This window comes from Mesoplodon bidens, assembly GCF_964165515.1.
Source record: "Mesoplodon bidens genome assembly, chromosome: 9".
Classification (NCBI taxonomy): Eukaryota; Metazoa; Chordata; class Mammalia; order Artiodactyla; family Ziphiidae; genus Mesoplodon; species Mesoplodon bidens.
The window spans coordinates 47,650,539-47,665,166 of NC_138166.1; the positions used below are offsets into that span (position 1 = coordinate 47,650,539).

Genomic DNA, 14,628 nt, shown 5'->3' on the forward strand with positions numbered 1-14,628 from the left:
TCCACATGAAGCTAGAAGCCTGAAAGACCTCTAATCCACTCTGTATCTTTGTTCTCCTGTTAAGTGTTTCAGAAGACATTTCTTCTGTTGCCGCATCTAAGGTCCCCTTGGGAGGGGCTTTGCCTCTCTAGAGAAAATCTATGGATATAAGCGTTTTGGTTAATAGGTGCTGATAGCTGGGAAGACAGGCGTCAATTTTAAATATAATGGGATTATGGTGGGAGCAACTGGGGAAATTTGAAGATGGTATAGATACTAGATAAGATGAAAATGTACCGAAATGGAAAAATAGAGATACCTGAATAGAAAAGCAAGTTCAACAGTTTGTACAGTATGATATCATTTATCATATATATGATGACATATATATTGTGTGAAAGAATATACACTAAGGTATTAAGAGTGCTGATGCATATTCTCTGTAGGAATATGATTTTTTTCTATTTTTGCTTGTCTATATTTTCTAATTGTATAAAATGAACTGACATTGTTTCTATAATAATAAGAGATTATTAAAAATAAAATGCAGTGGTACTTGAGTGTCCTTGATTGATTGGAAAGTAGAACTTCGTGATGGTGTTAAGGCTACAGAGGGTCCAAAAGGAAGAGAGAAATCAACTGTATTACCATCCGTCCACCCCATGCCACTTGTCACAAAAGACAAGCATGAATATTCTCCCCTATGACTATTTTTTTTAAGGATGTTACAGGATGGGTGTTATTGTAACAAGAGATTGCACAATACGTTATCACATTGAGACATATTTTATCTTTGAAATCCTTTTCAAAGTCTTCCTCTTGAATCAGGTTTGGGACAGTGTGTAGCCTATGCTCTGGTATACAGTAAATTTTATGATGTCAATACTGTCCTAGTTTCCACAGGCCAGTGCAGCCTCTAATTTAGTTTTGTCACTGAGACGCCTAAGGAATCTCAGCCAAACATGAGAAGAGCCCTAGTGCAAAGTCCCTTGTGAACCATCCATGTGAATAAGAATAAATGTGGGCTGAATGATTCTCACTTCGATTCATTTCTGGTTGAATATCTGAAGGTTAGGGATTAAGGGCTGGGCTAAATCAAAGTATGAAAAAAATAACAGTAATAGCTAAAACTCACATATACTTAATATATGCCAGCCTCCTTTCCAAGTGCTTAACAGATATTAATTTGTTTAATCACAGTAACCTAACTGAGTAGGTTGTGTATCACTTATATCGATTGTCGTTAGAGCTGATGTAGGGTTGAGGTATAGATTGTGGAAACTTGTATCATCCTGCCCAGGTTCAAACCTAGCACTGTAGCTATGTCCTGTGTGAGCTTGAGAAAATTACTTATTCTCTCTGTGTCTCAGTGCCCTGATCTGTAAAAAGCAGGAGGATACTTGATTCATTCAACAAACATTTAATGAATACCTACTATATGGATACAACCGCAAATATCACTTACTCCCTGCTCTCAAGGACCTGTCATTCCCTGAGGAAGAGAGACATGTATTCAACTAACCATAAGTCATTCTTGTTTGAGAGCTATAAAGTGCTACTGCTTCACTCTCATGTATAAAGGATGTAAGCTGTTGGTTTGAAATTAATATTCTTTATCATATTGAGAAAAACATTTCTATTCCTAGTTTACTAAGTTTTAAAATACGGGACTAGATGTTTAAGTTTTGCAAGTACCATTTCAGAATATACTGCAATATTTACTTTTCCCTCTTTGACCTTTTCATAGGCTGAATTATGGTAACATATTTTCCTATACTAAAATATCCTTGAATTATTTAATCAATCTCAATTGTTGAGTCAATATCCCAAGCATAACATTGTATCCTTTTAATATTGTGTTGGATTCCAGCTGCAAATAGTATGTTTAGGATTTTTTCATCTACATTTGTTTGTAAAACTAGTCTTTTAAATTTTTTATTAATAAACTGATTTTTTTGAAACCCAAGAGCTTGTCCCTTTGTCCAATATATTTAAATGAGCAATGATTAATTGGTTCTGCAAAAACTAATTAAGAGAAAGAGAAAGGTACCACAAATGTAAGTTGCAAATGAGAAGCAGGCCATAACAACAGAAGGAGAAATTGGAATACAAATAATGACACTGTAAGTTTAAAAATTAAATCACACTAGTATAATTGAAAAATTATTAAATATATCTACTCTATTCACTCAATTTAGAAAATTTACTTAACTGCTCTTAAAAATCAATAAAAGAAAATTTTGTTATACCTGATTTTTTAAAGCACTATTTTAACCTTCTCTTTATAATAGGGTACCTTAAGGATGCCCATTTCCAAATTAACCACTTACAGGTCTTATATAAGAAATGTTTCCCAATTTTGGCTCTGTAAAGAAAATTGTAGTTTTGGTTTGAAATGTTGGCAAATGAATGACAGAATTTATGTGCCCCTTTAGGTAGGACCAGATATGTTGATTTGACTCCTAAGTTATCTTCTGAAAGAGTTTCCATTTTTCAAAAGGTCCAAATTCTATACAAATATGCAAATTTATGACTATAGAGTTACATTCTTAGGAATTACCAAGTTTTTTCTCAGCCTCATGTTTTATGAAGTGTTAGAGTTAATAGTAACTTTTCAAAAGACGTTTCTTCTACAGAAAAAGACATTCCAAGTGGAATTTTAGAAACTGAAATATAACATTCTTCTGAAATTTAACTCTCATATATATTTCATGGAAGCAAAAACATAAATTTGAGCAGAATGTTCCTAAGTTCAAAACAAGGGCAAGATTTACTAAGCTATTCCTAATGCTGTCTCCTCAAGCCAATTTTATGCTTAGTTTTTCTGAAAATCATCATTTCCTCAGTGCCAGTTTCCTTGCATTTCTATGAAACCTGCACTTAGCAAGGGAGATACTCATTGACTTCTAGTTGCCTACTCTTGCCAGAATGTTCCTATAAAGAATTGAAGCTAGTTGGAGTTTGTGGAGTTTGTGTGGGGTAGGAGTAGACAGCGCCTCTTCCAAAGTGATTAAGTTAAAAAAACATGTAAGAAGGGGAAAGAAATGAAGTGATGTTCTCTCAGAAGGAATAACTGCTGCTGTCCCCAGAGTGCTAACAGCATAGGTCAGCTTTCTCTAGAAGTTTTCAAAAGGGCTCATCAACTATGAAGTCAGTAATAGTATTTAATGCTGCCAACTGCACCCCTTGACACTAAGCATCACTGACACAACACCATCGTTGTACAGAAACAGGCAAATACATTAAATAATGACAGGCCAACGACCCCCTAAGGAATGTGATTATATTGTGCCTGCTCTTGTATAAATGTTAGATGGTACATGCTGTGTTATTACTTTTTTTCCCCCTCAAAGACCTTTTGAAGTGTTCAAAGCAAAAGATGAGAGAAGACGTGTGCTACCCCAAATCACAAAGGCGATATACTAACATAAACCAGCCTGGTGCCCACAAAAGTCTCTACTTTCACTTTTCTCAAATTGAAAGCAGTGTCCACTGGTTTCAAAAGGCCCTATCAAAACAAAACACTCAAGTCTGAAACACAGCAACAGGCAGATATTGGTGAGACCAGTTCAGTCTTACACGTTGGTTTCAGAAAGCAAAAAACAGGCCTACAGCACAGGCTAATACTATTCTCATTTCCATAGTTTTCTCTACCAAAATTGCCTACGCTTTTCTGGAAACAATGGACTTTCAGAACATAATGCTTGTGATAATGTGTTAACAGAGGAAAATGCAAAATTGTATACCTCTCCTCCAGGAACATATATGGTAGCAAGAAATGTACACAGGTAGACAAGGATTGAAAGGTACATTGACAAGGCAAAGGCTGATTTCTCAGAATGGTGGTGTTGTGGATGACTGTTTCTTTTATTTGAAATTTTATTAAAATATTTCATGATTTTTAAAAAATTAAGAGTCAAAGAGAGAGGTCACAAATTGTCAACAAGATCTGGCCCACAACTACTTTTAACAAAGTCATTAACAGTTAACATTTAGGAGACTGTTGCACAAATACTTGAATTTTTAGCTTCTCATGAAAACTTGAAAGATGTGGAAAAACTGGGTCCATGTTCCCACTTGAGCTCAACCAGCCTGAGCTGTGAGGAGACATCTGACCTTTATAAAGGGAGTGTTTGCTAACCAGCTGCCACGGGCCCCCTCCCCACTCATCTCTATCACCTGCCTATAGGCACCCTCATGTGGGAATCCTGCTGAAGGCACCTGCATTAAGAAAGTTTCCATGTCTCCATGCATATTAATGAGCCTTCTCCTTTCTCTCGTTGCATCTTTACATTTTGGATGTCCCCTCAGTGGTCAAATTAGAGAATGCCTATATCCGCTTTGAGAAGCTAATTACATAATCTTGGAATATACCTAGTATAATAAAAATTTGGCAATTGACAAAAACAAAGCAGTCAATCCTGATGATTATAATAATTAGTAATGATAATAAAAACACTTTGGGGACCCAGTTCTCAAATTAATCAACTCTATTAAGCAAATAAACAGGACTTTTGAAAAATTAAATTTAGGGTTAGAACATCTCAGCGTTCTAGTTGCAAAGATTCTCATGGAAACCAAAACCAAAGTGGAATAAGAAGAAGCTGGATATATATTCCATTTGTCTTTGGTCCTTCCCTGCTTTCTTTTAGGCCTAAGCTAATGGATATGTTTGTGTTTGTCAAACAAGATACATGGTGCTAAATTAGCCCATTCACGGAAGGATAATATATAAGTTTATCATTTCTAGGGTTCAAATTCAATGCTATGCCACCAAAAATAGCAAGTCACCATAAATGTAAACATAAAATGACTGATACTTTGAAGATGCATGCACATTTAACAGTGTACAAAAGAATGATGTGGTTTTCAGACCTTTTTTTTGGTGGGGGGGGGGGCTTGTATTATTGACACCCCACCATGGCCTTTGTAAAGGGAAAATTCTTACCTTGTCAATGGTCCCAGGTCACCTGAGTCTTGGCTTCCAGCTTCACTGGGAGTGCTCACTGATTTCGAGGAGGGAGACATAGGGGTTGGGACTAAATAATGAAAATAACAGGTATCCCATGTTAAAAAATGCAGCGACTGCACTGGGGAAGAGCAGCGTCAGACAAATCAAAACAAATGGGCCCAAATTAAAGTGGTTGTATGGCCAGGAGAGATTGAGATGGGATAAGGAAAAAAAAAAAAAAAAAAGGAAAGAAAAGAAAAGGAAGAAAGTCAAGTGAATTTTTCATATTTTGGAAATTAAAATTTGAAATGAATTTAGACAGAATTAACTTAGGGATTCTAAGGCCATGTCCACCTTAACAAAGTAAAATGGAGAATCAAAACAGTTATCCAGATAATTCAAGTCAAATCTCTCTCTAGCATGAACTATCCAGATAATTCTAATTCTCCACTTTATTTTGTTAGTATAGATGTGACCTATTAAAAAATAAAATGAGGTGTCTATAAAACTTTAAAAGATTATAAAATAAGTGATTCTGAATAATTTTAAATGGTCACGGGGAGTCAGAAAAGGCTGTTGTATGTCTGCATTTGGAGGGAAATCTATTGTGCATGGAGTATAAACTGCATTTGCTGTGAGAGACTAAGTGACAGAGAAAGGGTAAATGTTGAACCTGGTAATTTAAAAATCTCTTTCAAAACAAAGCAAAATGCCAGGCTGCTTTATTTTTACACTTAATTAATAGTCTCATCCCATTGTAATGTTTACTGTGTTTGTGAATTGTGTTCCTTTGTTCTGGCAGCTCTAGAAAGCACTGCCATGGGCACATAAGCAAACTGCCATTCTGCAGACAGGAGAAGCAAGTTCAAAGATCAAGGTCAGTGCAAACTGAAAGTCTGAGAGCAAGGATAATAAAAGAAAAAAACTAAAGGAAATGCAAACGTATTTTTTTTCTCTATCCTTCAGGAACAAGCCAAATGTCCTTCAGATAGAAGCTGCACCAAATAGCCAAGGTGGCTTCAGGCCAGATGAGAACGGGTTCTCAATATCACACATGCCAAAGAAGCCATATGGGCAGAAAGAAACTTCAATACGTAGTGTAGATTCCCATTTGGTTTCAATCATGTGCAATTTCCTTTTATTTATTTAATAAGGTAAAGGGTTTAACTATTTTGTCCAAATCCTATAACACAATGGCAGATCTGTCAAGTAACTAGGAATTTTCATGTGGTTCTACCATTAATTCACTGATTACCCCCTGCAATAAGTCAGAGGGTCAGTCGGAGAGATGGATGAAAATTGAAAATGGAGTCTACCCTTGCCAGGGCCCTTTGGCAGGGATGCAGGGATAGTTCAGAATTTGGTCATGGTTTAGGGATGTTTAAACTGTTTTGCTCTTAAGGTTTAATTGCTGGCTTTATGCAGGTTAGGGGAGAATAGATATTCTACTATTGGGTTTAACCAGTGTTCACATTGCAGCAGAACTTCAAAGGCTATTTTGAGGCAAAAATACAATTGCAAAGTGTCTAATATATATCACTTGTCAACTAAGTAATAAAAAAATTTGTCAGCTCCTCAAAGAAGGTCCATCACTCAAATATCCCATAGTTTACCTCCTTCATACCACAAAGAAGCTAACAAAATAATCAACGTCTTATTTGGGTTTATTATATCATTGTTAGACATATGATTTTACCTACTACAAACTGAAGTTGAGTATAAAATGCCTTTTCATGGTGTTTTAGTTTTGTGTGTATGTATTAAATTATATTCAGCAGTACTCAATAATTTGTATGCTTATGATATATTGCTCTTTTTCTTATTTATAGTGATATAAACACTTGCCATTTTGTTATACATGGGATGATTTTTATTGTTAAGAATTATGGAAATACATGAAAATTTATTTTAATATAAAAGCCAATGATGGAAATAAAAGAAGACAAACCATTGATAAAAGGAGACCTGTACTGTATTTATTTATATGTATTACTTTTAAAGTTTTTGTTTTCCTATATTGGATATCACGTAGTTTTACAGACACCCTAGGATTACTCTAAAATGTATGGAAAGCAAATGGATAAAGAAAAATAAAATAACTTATCACATGAGTGATATATAGTTAAGTGACAGAGTAAACACATTATGTACAAGTTACCTTCAACACAAATAAAACAAATAGTTCAATATCCAAACCCTGGATAAAATGAGGTCATGGATAATTAACTAGGAGTGAATGAGTTGGAGGAAGGGTGCTGCAGCAAAAATGCCGATGAGCAATGAAACCAAGATACACAACAGAGTCAAAGAAATTTAAACTTGTTAATTAGCTGCTAATCTGTCACCCTGCTAAGTTTTCCTTCAAATTTCCCATCGAGCATTCTGTTTTCATCATGGAATAACTATGTCTGTGGTGGTTATGAAATTCATAACCAGATTCACAGTATTTAGGTTGGCAGAGAGGCAGGGATTCAGCAATGACAATGAAGAACAATATTTTTTTCTTAATTTCGAGATTTCTTGTATTTACCATGTGGCAACTCATTTAACAAATAACACAGTGGAGAAGGTTGACCGCAGAATCAGCCAATAAGCAGCAAACTGCTAACAACTCTACAACCTGTCCTCCTATTTCCTTCCAGCCCCCTCAATTCCAAAAATAAATACATCTGACCCATAAGCCAAAGCATTTTTTACAAAATAAAAACAAAAATAGACATAAAAGAATAGTAAATGCTGGACATGGTATATCCCACACAAGTCAAATCTGAGGAAATAGTAACACAAAACACTTTTAAGTACCTAGAGGGGGCTCCGGCGATATCCCGATGCTTTGCAGCAAAGCCTCTGTCTCTCGGCGTTTGCGATCCAGGTCAGAGTCATCCTGAACTGGTTCTTTCTTCTGCTGCATATCAGCCTACAGAAAGTAGATGCCAGTAAGAAAAGTGAATAACAGAGCTAAAGGTATGCTTTTCCTGGCTGAAACTGAAAATGGTAAATGCATGGCAGCAAACACCAGGCAAAAGCCCTAAATAGATACAATCATGCGTACAAAGGATGAAAAAACATTGTAACTGCTCCATTTAATAATCACTAACCCAGTACTTTCTTTGGTTGAAGGCTTCTTCCTGTCTCTATCACAGGGTATGAGAGTTTTTCTCACTCAGTTTCGGAAGAAACCATCACGGCAAAATATTTCTAACTGGGATGTGATTTAAAAAAAAATTCTGTCTGGTTTTTTAAAACCCCTTGTCCCTTCTGGGAAGACATATGATCAGTTCTTGATGAGTGTGTTTGTAATATTCATGGCTCACTTTTGGAATTATGCAAACAAGGAATTATTGGGGTCTGGCTAAAAAGTAAAATTAGTTATGAAAATCCATAACTGTACAATACACTATTGTATCAGTAATCTAAGTTTACCATGGTTTAAATAAACCAGGCTAGAATGTTTATTAAAGCATGTGAACAATACGTGAATAGGTATTGTTGCTTAATTCTGATTTTCATAGGCTTCCATTATACATATTAACTCAAAGGAGAAAATTATCATGTAGAAAAATACAAAACAAAAAATCATTTAGGAGAGAGACATTCTTTCCCCAAGTTCTATCTTAAAAACACATCTTGTCTGAGCCTCTTATAGCCAGATCCAGTTTGTCTTTTTATAGGATAGCAACAAGTCAAAATACAGGTTAAAGAAGGTTAGTGGTGGAATTCTGGGGGGAGTTCTCAGGTCTCTTTTCTTTTTCATAACACAATTACTACTTGAGACAAGGCACTTGCCCCACATCTGAAACACGATAACATCCTATTTGATGTGCAGCTACCTCACGACAAGGCTTTGTGAGTTTACAGGCGTGAAGTTGTCTTAGAGCTTGTCAAAAGCCAATTATCCAGTTATCAGACACACCTTTCTCCTCAGGGGCAAGCTGGCCCCCCTAACAGACACATTACATCTTTCAGGAGTGCAAAGTACATTTCAAAGCAGTGAAGCATAATTTCTGTTGTGGCATCTAAAGCAGAAAGAGTTCATGCAACCTTGACTTACTCCCAGATGGTAACCTACACCCCAATTATAAGTAAAAAATGCATCTTTGCACATAGTGCTAGGCTCAAGGCTTCTGTTATTATTCACCTCAGGCTTAAAATGCAGTCATATGTTTGAAGTCTACCTGTCATCAGAGGGAAAACTGCCATTATGGGGATCGATAAGGGCTAATGAGGATACTAGAAGATTCAGGCACTCTCATATAACCTAAAATTCTGAAGCAGCAGTTTAATCTTGGAAGATATCAAAGTTCACGTTCTTTCCCAATTTTAACATTTAAACTAGCAAGTTCCAAAGTTTATGCAAACAACAGAGGCAAAGACAGAACTAAGAAAAAGGACCTTGCAGAGTGAGGATCTATATCAGTATTCACATGCCATAAAATTAAAAAAAGGACTGAAGGAAAAGGGGGAAATGAAAGAAAAGGGAATTACCACTGCCACTGCTAAAATACAAATGAAAAAACGAAGATAAGCAAAATTCATCTCAGGAAGCCAACACAGAATAGCATGGTTTTACAGTGAAGAGTTAAGCCATAACTGGACTGTCAGCTTCGCTGAGAGCAGATAATGTGTTTATTTTGTTCACCACTATATCCACACATCCAGATCAAGGCTTGACACAGTTGATGCACAATTATCAATAAAAAATGCGTTCAATGAATGAATATTCTGCCTTTGGTAATTGCTCTTCTATAGCTATAGAATCTAAGAATTACACACCATTCAGAGCAGTTTCCACCAGCTATATCCCATTCAGTAAGCCCCTTTACACCACCACTGTGAGGAGGAGTCATCTAAGTTTCCAGCGACCCAGTGCTCATAACAAAGCCACTTTTCCTCATCCTTTCAACAAAAACTTATTTAAGGACAACGGAGTGCCGGTGGTAATGAACGTGAGAGATTCTAATGGAGCTTATGTACAGTGAACGGAAAAAGATCCATCTAATTTTCCTTTTGAATAAACTTAAGGCATAATATCTATAACCTTCTGTCATGTATGTCCTATGCAGAAAGGCACAGAATCTGGGTTTTAAAAAATTTATTCTAACCTTAATCATTTTTTTAAATAAATTTATTTATTTTTTTATATTTATTTTTGGCTGCTTTGGGTCTTCATTGCTGCACGCAGGCTTTCTCTAGTTGCAGCGAGAGGTGGCTACTCTTCATTGCGGTGCATGGGCTTCTCATTGCAGTGGCTTCTCTTGTTGCAGAGCATGGGCTCTAGGTACATGGGCTTCAGTAGTTGTGCAGCGTGGGCTCAGTAGTTGTGGCACACGGGCTTAGTTGCTCCACGGCATGTGGGATCTTCTCGGACCAGGGATCGAACCTGTGTCCCCTGCACTGGCAGGCAGATTCTTAACCACTGCACCACCAGGGAAGTTCTAACTTTAATCATTAAGCATTCAAAAAACGTATTAGAACATAAACCGCGTGTCAACACGCACGGCCAGACACGGTGCAAAAATAGCACACCCGAACTCCACCTCCAATGTGTCACTCCCACGATACAAGGTGTCTCTACAACTCATTCTCTGCCTTCTGCCTTTTTTAATTCTTAAGGAAACAGACAATATAATGACAAATATTAGTAAGGATAAATGTCCATCTAGACGTAACAGAAGCTTAGGAAAGCTATCAACACTCAAAGTTGACCAGGAAAAATGCAAAGTTAGGTAACTGGGACTTATTGGAAATAAAGGCAACTAGCACCTTAAACTAAACAATGTGTTACTTCATCCAAGGCAGTTATACCAAGCCCTAATCATGAAACCTCTGGTTTTTCCCAAGTAAATACTACAGAGTCCTAATACATTTTAATGACTCAACAAGGAGTTTTTGCATACTAGTAATTTAAAATATGTTCGGTGTCTCTCCCAGCAAATGGTATTTCTGTTTGTGAAGAGTCATCACAGCTGAGACCCAGAGAGGGTATGTGAAGAAAGAAAATTTGTCAGCCGAGAATTGTCAGTCATTTTTCCAAAGACAGCTGCATAGCTGTTAGCCGAACAAGTGAGGAAAGGTCGGGAAGCCTCTGTCCATCTTACCTTGCAGCAATTTGGCAGAAGGCCAAGGACAGGACGAAATTTCAGGGTGGCCTCATTAAGCACACCTCATTGCTTTAAGGCCAATTTTTCATGACATTGGCTCTGTGTCTTAAATGGTGACCACTATATTTATTTTAAAATCAGATTTCATCCATAATACCACAACCAAGAAAGCAGTTGACATCCAAAGATGCAGAGAGTGTAATTTTATACATGTACACAGTTTTCTGGATTCTGTAGAGACAACCAACCTGGGTGGTCCCAATTCACACTAGTTTTCAGTCCTGGCAAAAAACTGTCACTCAGATTAGCATTAAAGAACATTTCGTTTCCTTTTTATTCTAAACTTGTTTTATTTAAAATATAAGCCTAAATAAAGTTTGAAAATATCAAACTTATAAGCTTAAGGCTATTTCTAACTCTCTACAAACAACACAAAAACCAGAAAATCTTAAACTTAGGAGTCAATGACCATGGCCAGTTAACTAGAGCATTCCACAGACTCGGGATCTGAAGCTTCCAAGGAAATTTGCAGAAAAAAATTGCGGTCCTTGGAAAGAATGTCTGTGACCAGCATCTCAGACCTGCCCTAACTAGTTTAGGTGCTCATTCATTCATTCACTCGTTAATTCTATAACCCTTTATTGAAGGCCTACTATGTGGCAGGATCTGTGCTGGACATTGACTCAGTGATGAAAAAATACAACCCTGTCCCCAAAAGCTTGTGCTCTATTAGGAGAAAAAGACAAATGAACAAGCAAATGGTGCTAAATAATTTGATAAGGTCAAGGATAGGGTACAGGACTAACTCAGTCATGTGTTAGAGAAAGGTATTAGAGAAGGCTTTCCAGAGGAAAAGACATCTGAGATGAGAACTGCAAGACATGTGGTTAACAGAACAGCAAAAGCCAAGGGAAGAGAATGTTCATAAATTTCCTGTCAACAGAGAGCATGGCCCATAAGGTGTAATGTAAGAAGCTGAGTCTGCCTGTAATGTGGATTTAGGGGAAAAGGAGATGGAATGGAAAGGGGAGAGCTACTGTGCCTGTCTAGGACCCATGATCAGTGTAAGCTGGAGACGGGGTGGTGAAAGAATGACCCCAGGTTTCTGATTTGGACAACTGGCTTGGATGGAAGAGGGGGTCCTTCCTGAGACTGGAGATAAAGGGGGACCACTTCTGAGGCTTAGCCCCCAGGGGCATAAGAGCATTTGAAAAAGAAGGATCGGAAGAGATTATTTCCAGGTTTCTTTCAGCTACAAAATGCCATCATCCCAGGAAACTAGGGGCCTTGAATTATAAGACCCTTCTAATAATGGGGCATTTTTGAATAATGGCCTCCCTAGCATTGATCCGGACGAATGTATGCAGCCGTTCTACGGGCCCCATTTAGGGCCCATCTCAGGAGCAGAGTAACAGCTGTTTCTCACCAACCAGGTCCTCTGCGTCTTTCACTGCTCTCCATCATCTCCTTGGACCTTCACAGAACTCCATGAGGAAGGACCCGCTCTTCTCTCCGTTTTACAGAAGGGAAACCAGGTTCAGAGAGGTCCCAGACTCACTCAAGGCCATTCTGCGAAGGGCAGAGCCAGGTTTCCTAGCCACATTCAACTTGAAAGCCTCTGTATAACCACTGAGTTCTACTGCCTCTGCCTGACCACACTGGCTTCTCAGAACAAACCAAGTCATCATAGTCTGACCCAAGGAAAGATCTTTTGTTGGGGAGGTGGGCTATAGAGGGACAGGACTGAAAGCCAGGACACACCTTCAGGATGATGCAGTGCAGTGGATCCCCAAATCTGGTCCTATTTAGATATTTCAAATCAGAGACTCTGGGGAGGGGAGGCTGGGATTCTGCACTGCCATGGGACTCCAAAGAGCAGAGTCAGGCTTCAACCACCCTGTCAATTTAGAAATGAGGAAACTAAGACTATGTACAACTTTAATTCCAGAACTAGGTAGAAGCCCAAGAAGGCCCAGAGTCCAGGTGTTCCACACGCTCCACCACCTGCCGTCCCCAGTCTGCCAGGGCCCTGTCTGTTGCCTAACAAGCTAAATCCCCATCAAAGCTGCGTGGTATAGGAACAAAAAGGGTGGCCTGTTTCTACCAGTCTTGTTTGCCTGTAATTTCCCCCCAAAATGTGTAAAATGACGAGGATGAAGCAGACAGCATAATTTGGAACCAGATTTCCCATATCACTTCGCATTTTGTGGTAATTCTATGGAATTCAAGTTGGATATTAGAATGTCAGTTTAAAAGGAAACCGGTTATTAGTAAAGGATAACAGGTGCTTTAAAACTACAGTAAGTGTTGACATCTGAAGGAAAGGGAGCATAATAACTTAATGCTTTTTTTGGCTGTGCAAGGAAACGAATAGCCATTCCTTGTCAATTCTCACCTCTACTTCACTCAAGACTGCATATGTAACAGCAAAGATCTGTGAAGGAAAAACATTACGCTCACTGTCAAGGACAAATAAACTATGACATCAATCAAAGTGTAATGGTACCAAGAGAAGCAAGATACCAGAAGGCTAGAGAACAACTGCAGTTATGTTTTACTTTGTTGGAAAATAATTGTTAGAGACCTTTTTACCTTGTTCTCCCAGCCTTATAGTGTGAAATAGCACTTAGCTTGTAAGGCATCAAAACACATTCTTCTTTTTGCTTAAAGAAAAACTCTGGGGCTTCCCTGGTGGCGCAGTGGTTGAGAGTCTGCCTGCCGATGCAGGGGACGCGGGTTCGTGCCCCGGTCCAGGAGGATCCCACATGCCACGGAGTGGCTAGGCCCGTGAGCCATGGTCGCTGAGCCTGCACGTCTGGAGCCTGTGCTCCACAACGGGAGAGGCCACAACAGTGAGAGGCCCATGTACCACAAAAAAAAAAAAAAAAAAAAAGAAAAACTCTGAGTAGGAAAGCAGCTCTGGTTTGTATACACACAAGCATATCACTCTGTATGTAGTTTCCTTCTTAGAAAACTACTCAAAAATATCTGTGGCATCTGGTTTTTGTACAAGATGTGGGCTATTTCTACACCACCACAGCAAACTGGAGAATTAAAAATAAACTATTTGTTGGATTCTGATAGTAGAAAAAAACATGATAGGGCAGCAAGGCATTGAATTGGGAATCAAGGGTCCTGGATTTGGTTCTAGCAGGCAGAAAAGCTACATTTCACCTCTGGGTTTCTGCTGCTTTGTTGGCATAAAGAAGGACCTTAGTGGAAGGGCTCTAAAATCTCTAGATTTAACGTCTCACATAGCAGGGTCTACTATACTATCCACCCCCTTACCAAAGGAGAAAAATGCAGCTTTCCCTTTACCAGACCTAGGATTCTTATTTACCCTGAAAAAAATATACATTTAAGAAATCATGGTAGTGGGATGAATTGGGAGACTGGGATTGTCATATATACACTAATATATATAAAACAGATAACTAATAACCTGCTGTATAGCACAGGGAACTCCACTTTGCTGTACAATAGAAACTAACACAACATTGTAAAACAACTATACTCCAATAAAAAAAATTTGTTTTAATAAAAATAAATAAATGGATGGAAAATACTTTTAACTTTAAAAAAAGAAAAAGAAAAGAA

General features: G+C 38.0%; 1 protein-coding gene across 13 annotated transcripts in view; it reads right to left on the reverse strand.

Moving 5' to 3' along the window:
* DYNC1I1 (dynein cytoplasmic 1 intermediate chain 1) overlaps nt 1–14,628 on the reverse strand; it is a 484,637-nt gene that overhangs the window by 282,162 nt on the left and 187,847 nt on the right. For 10 of the 13 annotated variants that reach the window (XM_081243708.1, XM_081243707.1, XM_081243712.1 and 7 more), the window contains 3 exons: nt 13,427–13,465; nt 7,733–7,847; nt 4,928–5,018 (listed from right to left, as the gene is read on the reverse strand). In XM_081243708.1, the coding sequence (XP_081099834.1) occupies nt 4,928–5,018; nt 7,733–7,847; nt 13,427–13,465 (245 nt within the window). The remainder of the gene's footprint in view (nt 1–4,927; nt 5,019–7,732; nt 7,848–13,426; nt 13,466–14,628) is intronic. The other 3 variants (XM_081243706.1, XM_081243717.1, XM_081243709.1) reach the window with 1 other exon arrangement.